The 23,693-nt window shown below is 37.4% G+C and overlaps 1 protein-coding gene across 1 annotated transcript in view; it reads left to right on the top strand.

Moving 5' to 3' along the window:
- The window catches only part of LOC102802448 (low-density lipoprotein receptor-related protein 2-like), a 196,092-nt gene that overhangs the window by 78,432 nt on the left and 93,967 nt on the right, over positions 1-23,693 (top strand). Inside the window, exons 33-45 of the mRNA XM_085495716.1 lie at positions 972-1,156; positions 1,727-1,955; positions 3,692-3,866; positions 4,376-4,501; positions 5,091-5,275; positions 5,607-5,750; positions 6,690-6,784; positions 7,196-7,364; positions 8,606-8,708; positions 11,081-11,323; positions 12,130-12,228; positions 20,335-20,523; positions 22,415-22,550. Of these exons, the coding sequence (XP_085351842.1) occupies positions 972-1,156; positions 1,727-1,955; positions 3,692-3,866; positions 4,376-4,501; positions 5,091-5,275; positions 5,607-5,750; positions 6,690-6,784; positions 7,196-7,364; positions 8,606-8,708; positions 11,081-11,323; positions 12,130-12,228; positions 20,335-20,523; positions 22,415-22,550 (2,078 nt within the window). The remainder of the gene's footprint in view (positions 1-971; positions 1,157-1,726; positions 1,956-3,691; positions 3,867-4,375; positions 4,502-5,090; positions 5,276-5,606; positions 5,751-6,689; positions 6,785-7,195; positions 7,365-8,605; positions 8,709-11,080; positions 11,324-12,129; positions 12,229-20,334; positions 20,524-22,414; positions 22,551-23,693) is intronic.

Here is a 23,693-nt window from a genome sequence, read left to right as displayed (position 1 = left end):
CAAAATGTTATTGTAGCTGCAACTCGCAAAGGGTTGGTGGAATTTAAGCGCAGAATGTTTTGTAGTCGGAATACGTAGTAGAATATGTACGTTGAACATTACAGGACCTTAACGCACATCATTTTGTTTGTCTGATTAGATGAAATGGCCGACATCTGTTTATTTTGTTTTTTTTTAGTGAATGAATACATTTCCTGAACTTGACAATTAATTGACTGGGACTATGTAATGTTCATTCATATAACCTTGACTATATCTTTATAGATAAAGTGAAAAGTATTCAAAATGAATACGCCACGCGTCACAAAATAGGTCACACATAAACAAAGATGGTGTCTTTGATAGTTGCAAACTGAGACGTTACCAAGCTTTAATTAGATATTTTTTAGGTGATTGGAGATGTTGAAGGAGTCACTGGCGGTAGGGTCCAGGTCAATCCTCATACTTGTGATTTCCATTAGAGCTAATTGGATTGTTGGAAAATCAATGTTTATCAACGCAAATGTCGCACAAGTGCAGTGCGATGACCACTGCTCTTTGATCTCTGTAGGTTACAATAACTCAAACTGTTTTTATCCAATCTTTTTCAAATTTAGATATACTTGTATTATAAAGCAGTTCGGAATCCTGGCCAAGTTTGAGTTTTGCATGTCACCCTTGTACATTCGGTGAAATATTGATGAAAAATAATTTAAAATAGTGTTGCTACAGTAAGCCAAACAGCTTTCTTCTGATCATTGTCCAACTTCGACATCTTTTCAATCTCTATAAAGTGTCAACCAATATCAATTTTGGTGGGTATTTATCCTGAATCTCTTATCTAGATTCTCAATGGGCAAGGTTATAATTGTTATGCTATGTTTTACTAACTTGTTATTGTAACAGACCAGGTGAAGCGATGCATGTCATGAAGAATTTATTGATTAACTAATTTATTGATTAGTTAATTTATTGATAATAACTTGTTACAGGTGATTGATGCTGGTCTTGTGTTTACTGAGAATATTGTTGTAGATTGGATTGGACGCAACCTCTACTGGATGGACTATTCATTAGAAACGATTGAAGTGTCCAGGTTAGACGGATCACATCGTGCTGTGCTCCTCTCAGAAAATATCACAAATCCCAGAGGAATGGCTGTTGATCCCAGAGAAAAGTAAGCATAGTTTGATGATGCTGTGTGATTTCCTAATCATTAAAATTTTCCGACTGTGGATTATGTATTTAAATTTTCTAAAGACTTTTTATCGAATAATTTCAGAAATGTTATTACATTTTAAGAGTGTTCTCATTCACCAACTTTAAATATTTATTCCTAGTTTTGTCCAGTATATCAGTAGTTCAACAAATCTGTCCATGTTATCGTCGTCGTTGTTAACATTTGATCTGTTAGTATAAAATCTCCCCAAATTTGATTTTGAATATCCTGAAACATTGAGATAAATGCAGTACTTGTAGTATTATTTGAGGAACATGAATATTAAGTAATTTCTTTTTTATTTGTGGTCAGGTTTGTTTGTACTTAAATTTTAGTCTGTATTTTCTGCACAAAATGTTTTGATATATTATTGCATTGTTTCACGACTTTCACTTTCACCATGCAAAGAAAAGATTGTGCATCAATAGTTTGCATCCAACCATCAAGTTATTTAATCTAGATTTTCAATGGCCACGGTTGTAATTGTAATGCTATGTTCAAAATATTCTTTTGTTTTTATTACACCAGTCAGCATCTGTTGTTCTGGACTGATTGGGGTCGCAGCCCAAGAATTGAAAGAGCTGGCATGGATGGAAGCGATAGAACCGTTATTGTCACTGACAGAATCTATTGGCCAAATGGTTTGACACTTGATCTGCCGACTGAAAGAGTATACTTTGGAGATCGTCGTCTTGATTTTATTGAGTTTTGTGACTACGATGGAAATAATAGGCATCATGTGATTGGCAGTACGCAGGTGGGTTTATTTGATTTTATTATAAGGAGACCTGCTAAGTATGCACAATAGCATTGTGATCATGGCTGCCGAAACACAGTGGAGTTGTGAAGTTAAATATGCTGCCTAGAGGTCAATCTTTTACTGATGGAGTAGATATTGTATTGCATTGTACTTTTAAATAATTATAATGTGCTATTTCTGTCACATGTTGAATGCTACTCTGTCACATGCTACATACTGCTGTCACATGCTACATACTGCTGTCACATGCTACATACTGCTGTCACATGCTACATACTGCTGTCACATGCTACATACTACTCTCACATGCTACATACTGCTGTCACATGCTACATACTGCTGTCACATGCTACATACTGCTGTCACATGCTACATACTGCTGTCACATGCCACATACTACTGTCACATGCCACATACTACTCTGTCACATATGCAACATACTGCTGTCACATGCTACACACTGATGTCACATGCTACATACTGCTCTGTCACATGCTACATACTACTCTGTCATATGCTACATACTGCTGTCACATGCTACATACTGCTGTCACATGCTACATACTGCTGTCACATGCTACATACTGCTCTGTCACATGTTACAATTTCTCTGTCACATTTTCCATACTGCTCTGTCACGTGCTACATGCTACCTTGTCACATGCTACATGCTACTCTGTCACATGCTACATGCTACTCTGTCACATGCTACATGCTGCTCTGTCACATGCTACATACTGCTCTGTCACATGCTACAATTACTCTGTCACATGCTACATGCTACTCTGTCACATGCTACATGCTACTCTGTCACATGCTACATACTGCTCTGTCACGTGCTACATGCTACTCTGTCACATGCTACATGCTACTCTGTCACATGCTACATACTGCTCTGTCACATGCTACATACTGCTCTGTCACATGCTACAATTACTCTGTCACATGCTACATGCTACTCTGTCACATGCTACATACTGCTGTCACATGCTACATGCTACTGTCACGTGCTACATGCTACTGTCACGTGCTACATACTACTCTCACATGCTGCAATTGCTCTGTCACATGCTACAATTACTCTGTCACATGCTACATGCTACTCTGTCACATGCTACATGCTACTCTGTCACATGCTACATACTGCTCTGTCACATGCTACACACTGCTCTGTCACATGCTACATGCTACTGTCACGTGCTACATACTGCTCTGTCACATGCTACATGCTACTGTCACGTGCTACATACTGCTGTCACATGCTACATGCTACTGTCACGTGCTACATACTACTCTGTCACATGTTACAATTTCTCTGTCACATTTTCCATACTGCTCTGTCACGTGCTACATGCTACTCTGTCACATGCTACATGCTACTCTGTCACATGCTACATACTGCTCTGTCACATGCTACATACTGCTCTGTCACATGCTACAATTACTCTGTCACATGCTACATGCTACTCTGTCACATGCTACATACTGCTGTCACATGCTACATGCTACTGTCACGTGCTACATGCTACTGTCACGTGCTACATACTACTCTCACATGCTGCAATTGCTCTGTCACATGCTACATATTTCTCTGTGCATACAAATTAGGTAATTCACATAATATAACTTTTTGCTGTGTCCGCTTGACTGCATTATCAAGTCCTTTGAATTATTGTGGATCAGATTGGTCACAGTCCTCATATCAAACAGCTTTTTAATATTATTTATTTCAGTTCATCAGCGGTCTTCATCATATGGCTTTATTTGAAGACTTTGTTTATTGGACTGACCGAGAGAATAACGAAGCAATGCGTGTAAATAAATACACTGGTCAGAATCGTAGTGCAGTCGTCTCACTCTCCCATCCACTTGGCATACACATCAATCACCCTGCTCTACAGCCAACTAGTAAGTTAAAATTACCCGGCAACACTGTTTACCTTGATGCACTATACCCTTTCACCTTTGTTGTCTATTGCTATCAGAGGTATACATTTTCGTCTTCTTCTTGAATACTAGCTATCTGATTTGGTTTTAGTACTTACCAGGCAGACTTCTTAAGTTGCACTTGAAAAAATATAACAACCTTTTAATCACATGTCCAACTCATCAAAATGATGGAAATCTTATTATCATTTAACTTGAATTATGCTTTGGGAAAATATGCTAATTACGCTCATGTCTAAGCGCATTGATGAACATACATTCGCAGTTATGGTTTTAATATTCACCAGAAAATTCGTTCGTCTCCATAATATTTTTTTTTTCTCGAAACTTCTTTATTGGCATTATTATTAAGTTATTGCACATTGTGAGTAATTGTTGTTAACCAGACTGAAATTCTTGTTCATTTACTGTCAGATGTATTAACAATATAGATATACATTCATCAATTTCTTTGTCAATTCTTACAATAGGTCGTAATTTCTGTGAAAATAGCGGTTGTTCACATCTTTGTGTTCTTGCCCCGAATGACGCTGGTTTTACATGCATGTGTTCACCTGGATATGAACTGAACGCAGATGGTCTGATGTGCGAACAATGTAAGTTAACCGATGAAAAGTCCACCTTGAAGTTTCTTGTTCTTGAAATTTCATCTTTGGCAGGCTTCTGCTGAAAATCAACAGTTTGAATGTAAATTTTTGTTTCTTAGCATTGATAATATGTTTCCTATTGTTGTCAGATGTTGAAAGAATGATGTAATTTAAATTTGTTTTCCAAGAGTGTGCACACTGCTAAATACTGCTGTCACATGCTACATACTACTGCTGTCACATGCTACATACTACTCTGTCACATGCTACACACTGCTGTCACATGCTACACACTGCTGTCACATGCTACATACTACTCTAGCTGTCACATGCTACATACTACTCTGTCACATGCTACACACTGCTGTCACATGCTACATACTACTCTAGCTGTCACATGCTACATACTGCTGTCACATGCTACATGGTTTTGTAGAATATGTAAATATTATTTGGGGATTCTTCATGATATTGTTTCTAGTTTGCAGGCTTTAGGAGTTTTCTGTTAAATTTACATACTGATGAAATCTTCCAAACTGGCCTTCCTTGAGGTGTACCGGACGATTTCATGGCAGCTAGTTTTGAATTATTTTCACAGCTAATGACCCATTCCTGTTGTACGTAAGAGTAGATCAAATCAGCGGGATACATCTTGATCCAGCCAAGCAATCCATGGATGCCATGGTAGTGATTACAGACACAGACTTAATTCATGACGTGGATTTTGACCAGGATCAGCAATATATTTACTGGGTGAAGAAGGAGTATGATGATGTGGACTCGGTCAGTTTCATTGGAAAACGATTTCCCTGGGTTATGTGAATAAATCCTAAACAAATTTATTTTGCTCTTTCTCGCATTCACTATCTAAGCAAATATGCGTAGAAAGAAATTATACATTTATTATAGTTCCAATAGAAGCACATGTAGGCAACAATAATAAACATCAATTCATTGAAAACTACAAATACCAAACCGGCTTTATAAGTAATTTTATTCTTAGTTTTGTTGAAAGTTTCAATAAATTCAAAACAAAATCATATAATTTGCACTTTTCTTTTTAGAATAGAGTTTAAGTTTAAAATAACTGTTGTTGTTGTTTTATCAATTTTAGGGTGAAATTTACAGATCACAAATGAATGGATCTTCTCCTGAGATGTTTGTCCCAACTGCATATGTAGGGGCACCTCTTAGTATTGCGATTGATTGGGTATCTCGCAACATATTCTGGAGTAATCCAAACGAACACATAATTGAGGTAAATCTAATTTGTATCTCGCTGTCTTAGATTCATAATCTTCTCAAAAAGGCTTGAATGATTGTCAGGACCAGGTGAATGCCAGAAACGCAAAGTTAGAGCTGTTGCACTTGTTAACGTTTTGACCGCTGCAACACATATTTAGGTTGGAGGTCGATGAACCAAATCAGTACACCAACAGTTTGCTCATGAAGATTTACTTTAGGTGTTCACACTGCTGCTAATAAGATAACTCCTGGGTAACAATACTACAGTAGTTTGTGAGCTGGTATCAGTGAGCGATATTTGTTTTCGGACATTCAATGACATATAGTTTGCAAACAACTGATGTCTCAACCACAGCTGCTTATTAGTCCCCGTTTGAACGCAGTCCGAAAACGGGGACTTATGTTTTGGCCTTCGTGTACGTATGTGCGTGCGTGCGTCTGGACCTGTATCTTAGAAATGCCTGGACCAATCACAATCAAATCTCATGTTATATATATATATATATATATATATATATATATACATGTATTCAAAATGGCTGGTTTTGAATGTTGTTCCAGAGCAATATCTCTCAATATGGACAAGTCCTTCTTTGACGATCAGATACAAATGTCAATCATTTTAATGTTAAAAAATCATATTCCTGACATGGTTATATTCCATATTATCTTAAATTTGATAACTAACGGGGACTGTGCCATCCATGGCTTACATGTATAGTAACTATTTTTATTGATGGCAAGTATCGATCATCATCTCTTCGCATCACAGAAGTTCTTCATCGCTTCAGGATTTGATTTATTCATTGTATTTGAATTGTTTATTGGGAAAATTTGCATCAGTATCATCATTGTCTCTGCATTGCCTCTTGGCTTTTCAACATTCTCTGCAGCGAACTCATTACTGGTTTTTATTTCACTTCTTTGCTGACTTGTTTTTTTCCTTGTTCAGGTGATGAAGTTGGATGAAGAGAAAAATTACCGTACAGTTGTCTTCAGCGATAATGTTGGCATTCCAGGTGCCATATGCGTGGATCCATCTCTGGGGTAATGAGTTGGCTGAAAGTAATATGTCAAATAATTTTACGTTTTTTATGTAAATGGTGATGATGAGTTTACAGTGCATTTTGATGCCATATTTTGTATGTGTGATGACATTTATTTGCAGTCATCTCTTGATTTGTTTAATTTACATTTCGTGTTTATTATGAAACAGGGGTACATTTATAAATGAGGACTCTGAATTTAGTTTTATTGAGTCCCATATATTCATTTTTCAACTAATTCTTGTAATTCTAACTCTAAACCATCGTACTTTGCACACTTGTACATTTGCAGTTTAGTGTGACAATTAAATTAATTAAATTTGTTGATTGGTAGGAAATTTTTCTATTTTCAAATTCCTAACTCGGGTCTTAGCTGTATGTAGTTGTTCATCAATTTTATTTTGTTCTTTAGAATGATTTACTGGGCTGAAGTTACTCCCACTCTGACGAGGATTTCCAAGGGCAGGATGGACGGTACAAATCCACAAACTGTTGTTAATGGCAATCTTGGCCAAGTGGAATACCTGACTATAGATATTAAACAGCAACAACTGTATTGGAGCGACAGTGTCCTTAAAATGGTATAATTAAAGATTTATGTGCTCACTTTGTGTTGAGGATCATCAATGAATCACTGATTCCCACAATGCACATGTCCAATAAACTTCTTTTTCACTAAAAAGTCAAATTTTTATGAAACTTTTTTTATCAGGAGATGTGCTCACTTGGTGTTGGGGACCATCAAAGAATCCCTGATTACCACAACTCACATGTCCAGTAAATTTCTTTTTTCACTAAAAAGCCACATTTTCATAACATTTTTTTTTATCAGGAGATGCAAATCTGAGTGCATATTTTTTCGATATTCTCTTGATACTGTTTTTTTCTCTGCTTGTGTAATATAATGAGAGATTATAGCCTGAAACAGCAACGAAAAATGTCTTATGCCGTGTGAATGTTAACATTTAGTGAAGTAATTTATTTTCCATCTATTGTAAACAAAGTGAAGTCATTGAACAGAACAACAATAACCTTGAACTTGTCAATGTCGTAGTGTAGTTTACTCCATTTGAAGGAAACTCAAACTTGTGAAAAGAGTACTTGTACATTCAAGAACGAGTGTTGATATGACGTTTTACAGAACACCAATTTCTATTGTTTTCAATGTTTGATGATCAACATTTGTGAGATAACAAACATGATTAAACTACTAACCATATTAGCCTGTTATGGCCTGTCTTTAGTCCACTTTGTATATATCCAAAAAATACTGTTCTAAACTTTTTAGCTCCGCTGTCATCATAGATGACAGAGCAGAGCTGTTCATGTAAATGTAGGTGATTGTTCGTAAACAATTTCAATTTTTATAACTACCAGCTCAATACCTTTGATACTTGGTATGTAGGTACCATGGGTGGACCCATGTCAGATTTGTTCGTTCATGACGATATTTTCAATTCTCTATTTTTGGCACATATTTTTATCATTTTTGGTATTTTTGATTTCTTCTTGAAAATTACCAGCACAATTGTTTTTGATACTTGAAATCAAATTTGAGCCGATAGTTTTCAAGAAGAAGTCTTATTTATGGGTGTGCGTTGCTCGACTTGACTGCCACAATGTTCTTGTAGTGTAGGTCAGTGGAGCTATTTTGAGGTCGCTTGTTAAAATGTTTTAAAAATAAATCACTAACCTTGTTAATCATTGACAAGTAATATTAATACTTTACTAACAATATTAATCTTTTATGCACTGAAAATGTGCATAATTATTATACTGTTGTAATAAATTGGTTCATAACATTTTGTGTTTATTACTGCAGATTGGAACCTGTAACGTTGATGGCACATCAAAGCAAGATCTTGTAACGAACCTTGCAACTCCAAAAGGTTTAGCGGTTTACGGCAGTTATCTTTATTATTCAGGTACATGTTATATTTCAGTGCTTGGTTTTACAGTCATCTTGCATACAGATGGTAGTATAATCAGTGTTCATTTATTCACCATTATTGCCTTGACGCTACAGGTCGGCGTTCTTTTGACACTGATCTGATGCATATCGTGCAAGGAAATTGTTCAAAACTTTGAATGTTTCAAAGTCATTGGACGGTCGGCACGTATTTTACCAATGTAATAAATCATTTCAGTTATTTCTTCACTACATAATGATAAGTGAAACTTAGAGACAATGTAGAAATGAGCTTGATCAACAAATTTTGCCCTCAGCAGTCAGTTTACACTGATAGCTCATCCTGTCGTGTGTGTTCTACACATGACCTTTTACATTCAAAGACATTCTATTTCAAGCTAGTTGAACCCTAAAATTACACAGAAAATTTTGAACTTGAAACACAAATTAGTTAGTGTTTGTTTCCTCTGTTCCAAAGATTGAATTATGCATGACATTAATACTTTACTCACTAAATAATATTTTACTCACTAAATAATATTTCACTCACTAAATAATATTTCACTCACTAAATAATATTTCACTCACTACATAATATTTCACTCACTAAATAATATTTCACTCACTAAATAATATTTCACTCCTAAATAATATTTCACTCACTAAATAATATTTCACTCCTAAATAATATTTCACTCACTAAATAATATTTCACTCACTAAATAATATTTCACTCCTAAATAATATTTCACTTCTAAATAATATTTCACTCACTAAATAATATTTCACTCACTAAATAATATTTCACTCACTAAATAATATTTCACTCACTAAATAATATTTCACTCACTAAATAATATTTCACTCTCTAAATAATATTTCACTCACTAAATAATATTTCACTCACTAAATATTTCACTCTCTAAATAATATTTCACTCTCTAAATAATATTTCACTCACTAAATAATATTTCACTCACTAAATAATATTTCACTCACTAAATAATATTTCACTCACTAAATAATATTTCACTCACTAAATAATATTTCACTCCTATTTCACTCTCTAAATAATATTTCACTCTCTAAATAATATTTCACTCACTAAATAATATTTCACTCACTAAATAATATTTCACTCCTAAATAATATTTCACTCACTAAATAATATTTCACTCACTAAATAATATTTCACTTCTAAATAATATTTCACTCACTAAATAATATTTCACTCACTAAATAATATTTCACTCACTAAATAATATTTCACTCCTATTTCACTCTCTAAATAATATTTCACTCTCTAAATAATATTTCACTCCTAAATAATATTTCACTCACTAAATAATATTTCACTTAAATATGTGATTAAAAAACAATTTAAATTGTAAAAAGAAGTTCCGGGTATGAACACTAATTTAAAAGTGGTGCTATTTTAGCCAAAACTGCTAGTAGGGCATCATAAGACACAGGTCTGTGACGACACAGCACTTTCTGTGACGACACAGCGCTTTCTGTGACGACACAGCGCTTTCTGTGACGACACAGCGCTTTCTGTGACGACACAGCGCTTTCTGTGATGACACAGCGCTTTCTGTGACGACACAGCGCTTTCTGTGACGATCCAGCGCTTTCTGTGACGACACAGCGCTTTCTGTGACGACACATTATTACTCTATAAGGGTAGCCATCTTGAAACGTCACTGATCATAAAAACTCACAAAATAGTCAGAAATTCACAAACGATTTGTCATAATAACTTTATGCCATTCGCCAATAAAATTGAACCATATTTAGCATTTTAGTTGGAAAAGTCTCTTACTGGAAACAAAACAAAAACGACCTCACAAAACTTCACAGAGCCTAAAATATACGGCGTATTCAAAATCCAAATCCTCCAACATCAGATACCAATCAGCGAGGACCTTACAGTTGAATTTTGGTTTCCACATTCTGTGGATCTTCATGCAATCTGCCATTTCTTTTTTTAATATTTTACATATTGCTTTTTACATTGTTAACTGTGAAAACAAATATGGTATTTTTTATGAAGTGTTTCAATATTGATTAATTTTTTTATGTAATTATACATGTAATGACTTAATTTTTCTTGTTCATTTTTGGTCAGTATTGTTCACAACTTATTTTTGCCCTTTATTTTTTGTCCAAAATGTTTAAATATAATGGCATTGTTCCAGGACTTTCACTTTTGCCGTACAAGGACAAATTTGTGCTGCATTATTTATTTTTTCCCATACATCCATTTGTTGTAATCTAGTTAATCTAGATTCTCAATGGGCAAGGTTGTAATTGTTTTGGTTGTTACTAGTTGCTGTTCAAATCATTCATTCATATTCTAAATTTAAATGTATTCTCATCTGTTTTTAGACATCGGCTTTGAGGTCATAACCCGAGTTCAAAAATCAGATGGTAGCGATCCTGTTAACTTAAGAAATAATTTTCGTGATGTACAAGCGCTGAAGATCTTTGCCCAGGATAGTACTATTACAAACGCATGTAAAGTAAACAACGGGCGATGTCACCATCTTTGCCTGCCAAATGGTCCTGCAACAAAGGTCTGCAAGTGTACTATTGGGTTTCAGCTCGCTCCTGATGGTGTTAGCTGTAATAGTAAGTGTACTGGGTTTAACTTTGGAATGACATTTCTTTTACTGACATTCTTGTTCTTTTCATGTTAATTTTTTACCAAATCATTTTTTGGCTTAAGTTTTGATGGAAATGTTTATGCATGCCGATTTTGTGAAGTGACAAAAGTTGACTCTGGTGCTCAAATGATTAATGATATGCAAATTACCTAATTAATATGCACATATGGTATATAGAACTATTTTGTGAATGGTGACAAAAGTTGACTTTGGTGCTCATATGGTTAATGATATGCATATTACCTAATTAATATGCACATATGGTATATAGAACTATTTTGTGAATGGTGACAAAAGTTGACTTTGGTGCTCAAAGGGTTAATAATATGCAAATTACCTAATTAATATGCACATGCAGTATATAGAACTATTTTGTGAATGGTAACAAAAGTTGACTTTGGTACTCAAAGGGTTAATGATATGCAAATTACCTAATTAATATGCATATACGGTATATAGAACTATTTTGCTGAATGGTGACAAAAGTTGGCTTTGGTGCTCAATTGTATTCATTATCATAATGATAATTTGATGTTGTATACAGATTAAGATTTCATAGTAGTCCATGTAATTCAGTATTAAAATTTCTTCATTGCTATTAACAACATTTCGTACTTTTCTTCCTGATTCATAAAATCTGCAAAAATCTGTCATTCATGGTTTACAGTTATTAATTCTTCTGAGTGAAAGAAAAATCTGGTCAAAATCAACAAACGTGGAGAATTTTTGCTCTCAATATTTGTGAGCTAACTTTTTTTTTTTTTTTTTTAGATCACACTTCATTTGCGGTTGTGTCTCAGCTGACCGTTATAAGAGGATTCAGCTTCTCGGATGACCACGAGGAAGCCATGGTGCCAATTGCAGGACAAGGTCTGTAATATCTTATATAAGAGTGCAAACCCATTTTTAGTTCCTGTTCGGTCTCCATCCGTCCGTGCGTCTGTCTGTGCATCCGTCCGGAGTCATATTTTAGAATCCTTTGGACCGATTCCGTTCATTTTTTGCATGTGCCTAGTACTTTATGTGGGACATATGCACATGCAGTGGTTTAGCGATTCGATTCAAAATGGCCGACTGGCAGCCATCTTTTTAGCTCCGCTGTCAACTTTGTCGAGCGGAGCTTATCATATGAGTGATTGTTCGTCGCCGTCCGTCGTCCGTTTGTTCATTTTATGATCATATCTTCAATTCTCTAATTTTGGTGAATATTTTTGTCATTTTTGGTAAAAAATTATATTTTCAACTTCTTGTTAAAAACCACAAGTCCAATTGCTTTGATATTAAATATATAAGTAGTACATGTGGACCTCTCTAAGATTTGTTCATGTTGTAATGATATCTTTACTTCTCTAATTTTGGTGAATATTTTTGTCATTTGTAGTAAAAAGTGATATTTTTGACTTCTTGTTAAAAATCACAATCATTTATTGTGAAAAATGATATTTTTGAATTCTTATTGAAAACAGCAAGTCCCATAGCATTGATACTATGCATATTGTTAATTTTCTAATGATATCTTCTGTTCTTTAATTGAAATGTGCATTGCTAACAGCGGAGCTATCTCAGCCGAGAGGCTGCTTGTTTAAAAATATCGTATTTTGGACAGGCTTTGTCAGTTTTCATTCAAATTTGGTACATAGATTATACATGTTAGGATACATGTCTATGACAATTTCTTCCGCAATTGGATTAAAGATGGCCTACTAGTACTGGCAGGCATCTTGTTGTTTTTTTAAATGTGGTATCTTGGACATGCTTTTTCAGTTTTTATTCAAATTTAACACATACTTTATACATGTTAGGATACATGTCCATGACAATTTGTTTCAAAATCGGATCAAGGATGGCCGATAAACAGCCATCTGAATTTTTGGCCTTACTACTATATTTCCACAATTTATGTACCATTTTCATTCGTATTTGGCACATACATCATACATGTCAGTTTATTACAGAGTATTGCATACTAACCCCTTTGGTTAATGAAATTTTAATTTCATAAACAAATGGGATAATTGCCAATTATCATATAATACTGGTTAAATAAAATCGAAATAACAGTGGATAGCTCCCGTAGGGGGCGTCCTTCCCCTGTCATCTGATTTGCATACTTCCATTTTTAACCACGAGATTGATTCACGGTTGAAATTTGGGCTTGCCAAAATATCATTGTTTTTGCGGTGGAAATACATTGTTACCACCCATCAACACAGCCACCGAACTATTAGTGTGTCAGGAAGCTCTTGTGGACATCAAGAACTTCGTACTTAGTCACCTTGAGTAAAAAATTGTAGTTTTAGTAACGAAACTCAAAAGCCCGCCTTCAGTTTCAAGATGGCGGAAAATATGGATACCGGAGAGTTGAACACCGTTCATCCCAGCACTTCGGATTCAAACACTTTCGGACGAAAGTGTGAAGAGTGCCATATATCGATGCTCACTTACGATGATCACCGTATTTGCATTCCACGTGGCAGAAAATGTAATGGGCACATCAACTGCGGTGTTTGCCTCGCCTGGCCGATAGAAACTTGGAACTGGGATTCCCGCCTACGCAAGTCAACGGGAAAATCAGGAAAGAAGAAATCCAAAAAACGTCATTTGGAGGAGTCTTCGGTTTCATCGGTACCTACCAACGCTGAGGACGAACTATTGGCAGACGAACCCAGCCAAAAACGTCCAAAGGAGACTGACAATGAGCAAAGTGTTATAGCTCATTTACAGAACAAGGTGGATCTACTGACCAGAAAAATTAAAGTTTTGGAAAACCCAGTAGACGAAGAGGTACCACCAAAAGCATGGAGTGTCAGCGCTCTCCAGGCGGAAAAGAAAAAATCCTACACAACAGTGGTGCGAGAAAATGTTGAAGACGCACTGGCTGAGGCAGGCGTGATTTTTTCTACTGAAGATGCTACAAGCAACGCGGGGGAGGCCGGCTCGTCGAAAACCACAACAGCGAGTGGTACCGACAAGGAGGACCCCGAATTCAAAATCCGCTCCGATGCTATCACGAAAGGTGCGGTTATGGTCAAGAAAATCTTACCTCTACCGATTCCACCGATGGCGGACGCCCCACGTTTCTCGATCGGTTTGTCTACACTGCCGAAAAAGGACACTTTTACGACTTCAGCAATGCTACCATGGTCTCCCCGACTGACACAGGGCGCTGCTATAACACAACGCGTGATCGGAGGAGGCAAATGGGATCGTGAAGTTACCGAGAAAACCGCTACAGCCACCAAGGACGACTTCTTGGGGACTAACCGGGACGATTGGAGCAGACGCTACCAAAAAGTCATACCGCCCGCTGATGAGTGGAAAACACCGGTCGGTACCGACGCCAGCCTGCACGAACGACCTCTCGGCGTACAACCACCAGAACTGGAGCCATGCGTCCGGGAAATGGTCGCCGAAGGAAGTATAACGAAACATCCACTCGGCAAACCACAAGTTTACATCCCGTATTGCCTGTCCCAGTCAACGCTATGTAGATTGGAAAACAACGTTTGGGACACTTCTCTTGCATTAAGCCATAGAGAATTTTTCACTACTACTACACAAATTCAGTTAGCGAAATTCAAAACAGGCAACATCACCAAGGATGAACTGTTTAGCACATTAGAGCCGCTGTTGGTCGCGACTAACGTCGTCGACGCTGACATAATACAGAGTCACCTCCAGTTACGAGCGACTATTCAACACTCTCGCCGTGCAGCAGTTTGGTCCGCTATGCTAAAGACAGCCGCCAACGCTGAAATCAAGAACGAATTGGCGACGATCGATTTCAGAGGGACCAAAATTATTCGACGGAAAACTCAGCGCTGTGAATTCTAAGTTGAATGAGAAAGCAGCGGCAAAAGTTAACCGTGTGATGATCGAAGGCGCCTTTAAAGCCAAGCAAGCCGCTAATAACAAACAGAGCATCGCGACCAAGGCGAAGCCAGTTAACCAAGCTACTACGGGTCAGCACAAGGGAAACGCAAAGGCAAACCCGAATCAGGCAAAAGGAAAAAGTGAAAACCAGCAGCGACAGAATAAACAATTCTCGAAACAGACTGGTAACACTAAAAAGTCTTCCTGACTATACGTCAGCAAATATGGTAATGTATCAAAACAAGGTGCGATTAAACATGTCAAATATTACTCAAGTCTCCGAGTATTTTTGTCAAACAAATCAAACCACAGATCCCCTTACACATATACCACTTGCATTAAACGATTCGGTTCAGTGCCCAGGTCGGCGGGAACCAAGTCGTGCAAAACATCGTGCATTAAGCGATTTTGTTCAGTGCCCAGGATGGCGGGAACTCAATCGTGCACAACAAAAACACTGTCGGCCGCACCTCAGGTCGGTGGGCGATCGTATAAACAAACAACCGACCGAATGCGTGGACCTAGGGAGAATGACGCATCGACCGGTGAAAAAACAGAAACCCGTAAGGCAGAGTCCCTACTCCCCTCCAGGTTGGAAAAAAAGGGGGGGAAGGACGTTAAACGGGGATATAAAGCCGCATTCACTCCAGGGGGAAATGGAGAAATCGGCGATGTCAATGTATACCGCCACAAGCGACCGAGGGTTGGTGAGTCCCTCGACGCCGGTGGCACTGCGTCTGCAGAAATGTATTCCCCGGTGGAAAGAAACTATAAACGATCCGTATGTGATATCGATAATAACACACGGGTATCGAATACCGTTGATAAAAGAACCGAAATGCAAAAAAAGAACATGTATTTCGGGGAAACCGGGCTCTACTCAGTCAACAATACTGAAAGAAAGCGTGGAAATACTACTCGAAAAAAAGGTAATTCAGCGGGTACAAAACCCGAAAAATTCTTTCATCTCGAGGTTATTTCCCGTCAAGAAATCCAACGGTGGGTACAGGCTGGTGCTGGATTTAAAGGAGTTGAACAAATTTGTGAAGAAAGAAACGTTCAAAATGTTAACTCCGGCACTAGTGAGAGCGTCAATTCAAAAAGGGGACTGGATGACGTCCCTCGACTTGACCGACGCTTACCTGCACATACCAATACACACAGAAAGCAGGCGCTTGTTACGATTCGTGGTGAACGGTGTAACGTATCAGTACACCGTCCTACCTTTCGGCCTGACGTCAGCCCCACTTCTATTTACAAAAGTTCTACGCACAGTGGTGGCGTTACTGCACAAGAACGCAGCAGACGTCAACCCCTACTTAGACGACTGGCTGATAAAAAGTCAAAATCGGAACCTGATTTGTCAATCAACCGAGCGGACTGTCAGTCTACTGTTAAAGCTAGGTTTTCTGATAAATATGGAAAAATCAGAATTAATACCGACGCAGAAAATAGTCTTTCTGGGCATGGAACTGGATGCGGAGAAAGGCATGATCCGACCAGCCCAGCACAGAATCGACAATGTACAAAAAATGATACAATCATTTCTAAAACAAAAACAAGCCACACTACGCCAGGTAATGCGACTAGTGGGGATGTTAACTTCGATGAGGGGCTTAGTACCGAGAGCGGCGCTACAGTCCAGACCGATCCAACGCCTAGTGCGACAATCAAAGGACGGGATAAAATACGAAAAACCGGTACTGTTCACACCGGCCTTTCTGGAATCACTTCCGTGGTGGGGCAACCTCAAGAACCTCACGGCGGGGATTCCCATGGACAAGGCGAAACCGACAGTAACGTTGGTGACGGACGCATCCATGACGGGCTGGGGAGGGCACTGCATGGACGGGATTGCACACGGTCAGTGGAACGAAAAACAAAGGAAATTTCACATAAACCGACTGGAAATGCTAGCGGTGCAGTTCTCCCTGCAATCCTTCAAAAAAGCGGTAAAAAACCGGGCCGTGTTAATAAGATCCGACAATCAGACTGTAGTAGCTTACCTCAACAAGGAAGGGGGAACGAAATCACAGTCGTTAAACGACCATGCTGTAGCAGTGCTAAAGTGGTGTGCACAAAACAAAGTCGAGCTGATGTGCAAACATATACCGAGAGTCCAAAACGGTGTAGCGGACTCGCTATCCCGGGGGAAACCCTACGACGACACAGAATGGGAGCTGTCACAGACGGCAGTAAACCTAGTGTTCGACATGTGGGGGGAACCCCAGGTAGATCTGTTTGCAACACCGGAAAACAAAAAACGTCCCGTTTTTGTGACGCGTTATCCGGACAAACAGTCACTGACGTGGGACGCACTTCAGATGGAGTGGGGCGGAATGTTCAGTTACGCATTCCCACCATTTCCATTGATCCACCGAACGTTACAAAAACTGGAACAATCGGAGAACTCGCACATGATTCTAGTGGCACCGAACTGGCCGTCTCAGACTTGGTTTCCGTTACTGCTGTCTCTGCTAACGGACCATCCGAGAAGCCTGCCACAAGAAATCACGTTGACACAACCCGGCGGTTATACACCAACCAACCCGGAGCTGTACCAACTTCACGTGTGGAAACTATCCAGCAATTTAGAATTGCGCAAGGGTTTTCAAGCCAAGTGTCGCAAACAACGACGGCCGGGCTTAGGGATTCCTCAAATGGATTGTATCAATACCACTGGGAAAAATTTCGTAATTGGTGTCTTGCAGGGGATATACATCCACTCTATCCCTCTTTGCCCCAAGTAGCGGAGTTTTTTTCTTATTTGATCAACGAAAAAAAGTTGAAACCGGGGACAGTAGAAAACTATAAATCGGCGATCAACTCTGTACTCAAACTAAGCCTAGACAAAAACATTTCGGATGACCCGACAATCTCCGATCTGTTCAAGGGCTTTATTACACAGGCGGGCCCCATTGAGAGGTACAAAGCACCTGCATGGAGCTTGTCAGTAGTCCTTGAAGCGCTACGACAATTCCCATACGAACCGAAGGAATTGGCGTCACTACAGGACTGGACGAAAAAGACTGTTTTTCTACTAGCACTCGCTTCAGGGAGGCGAGTTAGCGAAATACACGCTCTGTCATTTGAAGACAATTTTACGGTGTTTTATCCCGATAAAGCGATTTTAATGACATCAGTAAAATTCAGAGGAAAAAAATCAGAAACTGCACGAGACGGCGACTCCGATCGTTATCCCGGCACTGAGCAATATTTCCAATGAAAAACAAGACAGAATTCTTTGTCCGGTACGTGCGCTAGCTTATTATAAGAAACGTACTTCCGGGGTCAGAAGGGGTCAAAGGTCGATGTTCGTTTGTTACCAAAAAGGTAAACAAAGCTCAGCGGCGTCGAAATTCACGTTAGCGAGATGGGTAAAAGAGACGGTTTACCACGCTTATAGTGATAAGTATTTGAGCACAGAGGCAGGCAAAGTCACTGCCAAGATGCATGACTTAAGAGGCATAGGTAATACACTGGCATTTGCTAGCGGAGCTTCTTTAGCCCAGGTGCTAGCAGCCGGGTCCTGGAAAACTAGCAACACTTTTCTCTCTTATTACCTGAAAGACCTAGCGGCCGAGTCACAGGGCCTACACTCGTTAGGCTACCTAGTGACAGGCCAAGTTGTAACGAAACAATAGGGCATGTAACTTTCCGCAACTGCAAGAATTATTCAGTTAGCGGGAGTTATACAGTTGGGGGGATGGAATTTTTTTCAATTCCATAATCAGGTGGGGTAGTATTTATCTGCCAAGAGATATTCTCTGGTAATCTGTCCCATTTGTTTATGAAATTAAAATTTCATTAACCAAAGGGGTTAGTATGCAATACTCTGTAATAAACTTTTAAAACTAGCGCCGAAGGCGCATATTAGTTTTTATGTTTATATAAGAGATTGCATACTTACCTTCCCACCCAAAACCACCCCAGATAAATAGCTACGAATCAATATCGTGGTCAAAAAGATCTGGAAGTATGCAAATCAGATGACAGGGGAAGGACGCCCCCTACGGGAGCTATCCACTGTTATTTCGATTTTATTTAACCAGTATTATATGATAATTGGCAATTATCCCATTTGTTTATGAAATTAAAATTTCATTAACCAAAGGTAAGTATGCAATCTCTTATATAAACATAAAAACTAATATGCGCCTTCGCCGCTAGTTTTAAAACTTTGTTTCATAATCAGATCAAAGATGCCCGAATAACGGCTGTTTTTATTTCTGGCCATATTACTATATCTCTGTCACCCATGTATCATTTTCATTGATATTTAGTATGTCATTAATGGATACATGTACATGTCAATTCAATTTGCAATTTGATCAAATATGGCCGACTGGTGGCCATCTTGTTTGTTTAAAATGTGATAACTTGGACATTCTTTCACTTGTGATCTCCTTTTTTCTTTGCTATGTCTTAAACCAGAGGGGTTGTCAAGAAACACGTGTTCGGATTTAATGTAAATAAACAATCTGTTGTATATGCCACTTGGGACACACTCGCGACAACCCCTCCACTTTAATATGACGAGCACAAAGAGAACTTTCAAAAATTTAACAGGGACTGTGTCATTTTAAATGACTTGTTTAACTTTAAACATGATCAAAATTATTAAATGTAAGTGAAACATAAAATTACTTAACACACTCTCCCAACTTCGAGCCTTTGCTCGAATAGCCCCAGCTTCCACTTTGTATGAAGTCATAGAACTTGGCCACTAGACATCATTTTACTCTTCCAAGTAATCAAATTGGAGGGTCTGTTTGGACTATTGTGAATATGGTGTGACCAAGTATTGAAAACTAGGCTTCAACAGTGGTCTGAGAAGACTGTGAAAATGTTAAATACTTCTCCTACACGTTATTTATGTTACTAATCTAAGTTTTTTTTGGCCGAAATTGATACCAACAGACCTTAAATTTTTATTCAATTGTAATTCACTGCCACACCTACAAAGATGCTGTTGCTGTTGCAAGTGAAATCCTCGTTCCAGCTGAAATTGGCAGTTTTCACACTTTGCCTAATGTATGCGGTGAACATCGTCAACTTGGCACAATGTTGTAAATCATCCTAATACTTTTGTCTATTCCTCAGGTCGTTTTACGCTTCACGTTGATGTCCATATGGAAGATCAGTATATATATTTCGCTGATTTCAATGCAGCTAATAGAAATGCAAATGGTATCCAACGAATTAAACCAGATGGCAGTCGGCTGAGGAATCTTATAACAACCGGTATTGGCAAAAATGGTATCCGCGGACTGACTGTTGATTGGATAGCAGGTACGTCACATTGAAATATTTCTGTGATTAGTTTAATATCTGTATTAAAATTCCCATAATACATTGCACTTGCTATTTGTTACCTCCTGTTTGGTCAAAAAACGAAAACAAGGATGTTTTTTTGACATTTTTTTATTACTCGTAAACAAAAAATAATGAACTTAAGTAAATAAATACAAAAATTAACAGTAATTTACAACAAAAATAGTAAAAAAAAAAAACATAAATGAAGACAGATTACAAAGTATATATAAAGTTTGTGAATTGTATGATGCACAAACCAACATTAGGTAAAGTTTTCCCACTTCACCTGAAACAATTCAAAAGTGTCATTAGTCCCTGTTCGGACGCAGTCCAAAAATGGGGACTTATGTTTTGACCTCTATGTGTGTGTTCGTCCATGCGTGCGTGCGTGTGTGTGTGTGTGCGTGCGTCCAGACTTGTATCTTAGAAATGCCTGGACCAATCACAATCAAACTTCACACATACATCATACATGATATTATACATATGCACGTCAATTTGTTTCACGGTCTGATTTAAGATGGCCGAATGGCGGCCATTTGTGTGCTAAAAATCATCAAAATCAAGCATTTCTCGGCTGTTTACAGATGGATTTTGTACAAACTTGGTATATACATTAGACATTATGGGACCTTGATGCAAATAATTTTGTTTTTCAGATAAAATTCAAAATGGTCGACTGGCGGCCATTTTGTTTTAATGAATGTGGTTCTCGTGCCATATCTCCAACTTGTTTTGACTGATTATATTCAAATTTTAAATATTTATTGTACATGTCATAGATAAACAGATATATTGGTTTGACGATCTTATTCAAAATGACCGAATGATGGTCATTTTTGTGCTAAAAAATCATCAAATATCAAGCATTTCTGGCATTTATGAATGGATTTCGTTCAAACTTGGTACATATATTAGACATTATGTGTTCCTGATGCACATCATTTTATTTTTCAGATTGGATTCTGGCGGCTTCTAGAGCCATATCTCCTAAATGCTTTGACTGATTATATTCAAATTTTATATATTCGTTATACATCATGTTATATATATACATGTATTCAAAATGGCTGATTTTGAATGCTGTTCCAGAGCAATATCTCTCAATATGGACAAGTACTTGTTTGACGATCAGACACAAATTTTAATGTTAAAAAATCATATTGCTGACATGGTTATATTCCAGCTATATTACTATAAACAAAACTATATATCTTAAATTTGATAACTAACGGGGACTGTGCCATGCATGGCTTTTACTACATATACATTATTTCATTTCTTTTGTTTCTATAACTTTTTTTTTCCACTAGACGAAATGAAGATGAAGTGCCACTTAATTTACAGAAATGTATCATATTGTAGATTCACTTTGGTGTTTGTATCCATCTGTGTCTGTGTGCCTGCTCCTGTAGTTGGACATTGGCTAGACTTTCACACATACACCTTGGGATACAAGTGCACCTTCATTTGCTTTACAATAAGATTCAAGATGGCTGAATACTTGTAGCGGCCATTTCAATGTATGGAAATCAAGCATCCTTGTAGTCCTTGGTTGTTGAACATTATTGGGACCTACCTTGATCCCGTTATTTTCTTTTTCAAATCAAATTCTAAATGGCCAACATTCAGCCATTTCATTTCAAAGAAACGCACACTGGTATACAAGCTTTTTTTTTTTTACTTTACTCTATAGTTACTCAACAATCATTTTTATCTCTTCTGTGTGCCCACCTTGTGTTCATGTGACACAACCTATTATTATCTTAGTATTTAATAGTAGATTTTTTCAAATGCTAAGGCTGTAGTAAGAACACAACTAATGATTCGAACAAATAAATATTCTTTATTTCTTTTTCTTCAACAGGAAACCTTTATTTCACAAATGCTTTTGAATCTGAAACTTATATTGAAGTATGTAGACTTGATGGCTCTTATAGACTGGTGTTGCTTAAAACGGTTGAAGACTTACCAAGGGCTATCGCAGTCAACCCTGTCAAAAAGTATGGCCGTGTATCATTTATCATTTCATTAAACTTTTTTTCTTGTTTTTTGACTCCCATGTGCGAAGCACAAAATGGGAGTCTTTGCAGTTAGTGTGTTAGTGTGTCTGTATGTGTGTATGTGTGTATGTGTGTGTGTATGTGTGTCCGACTGTTCCACTGCTATCTCAAGAACCATACATCGGTTTTTGATGAAACTTGGTGCATAGATGCTCTGGGCCAATGCGCAGATTTGATTAGGTTTTGGTAAAAATCCATGCTCGTTAATTACCTATTAGTAATTTGCATGATAATTAGCTAATTTTTAGCTGTTCTATGACTGTTCCACTGATATCTAAAGAACCACTCATTGGATTTTGATGAAACTTGGTACATAGATGCTCTGAACATATGCTAGGTTTTGATTAGTTTTTGGTAATAATCCGTGGATACTAATTACCTAATTTGCATAATGATTAGTCAATTTTCGGTTTTTCCACTGATATCTCAAGTACTAATCATCACATTTCAATGAAACTTGGTACATAGATGTCATACGACACTGCACAGACCTGATAGTTTTTATGGTAATATCAGTACATATTAATTACCTAATTTGCATAATTAATTAATTTTCAGCATTTGATATAAGTAGTTAGCATTACATTTCAATGAAACTTGGTACTTACATACTCAAGGACTATGCAGAGATTGATTGTTTTCGATAAATATTTGTGCATATTAATCACCTAATTTGCATAATTAGTTAATTTTCAGCTTTTCCACCGGTATCTCAAGTACTAATCATCGCATTTCAATGAAACTTGGTACATAGATCCTTTAGGACTATGCAGAGACCTGATTAGTTTTAGGGTAAATAATTGTGCATATTAATTACCTAATTTGCATAATTAATTTTCAGCTTTTCTACTGATATCTAAAGTACTAATCATCACATTTCAATGAATGTAGAATTATGCAGACCCAATTAGTTTCCGGTAAATATTTGTGCATATTAATTACCTAATTTGCATAATTAACCAACTTTCACACTGATATCTCAGGTACTATACATCACATATCAATGAATGTACATGGATGCTGTAGGACAATAGACAGACCTGAATAATTGTGGGTTAAAATCTGTACATATTAATTACCTAA

This window comes from Saccoglossus kowalevskii, chromosome 22 (assembly GCF_978046115.1).
Source record: "Saccoglossus kowalevskii chromosome 22, keSacKowa6.1, whole genome shotgun sequence".
Lineage (NCBI taxonomy): Eukaryota > Metazoa > Hemichordata > Enteropneusta > Harrimaniidae > Saccoglossus > Saccoglossus kowalevskii.
Note: the sequence above shows the minus strand (reverse complement) of the source record. Positions and strands in the feature narration are given on the sequence as shown.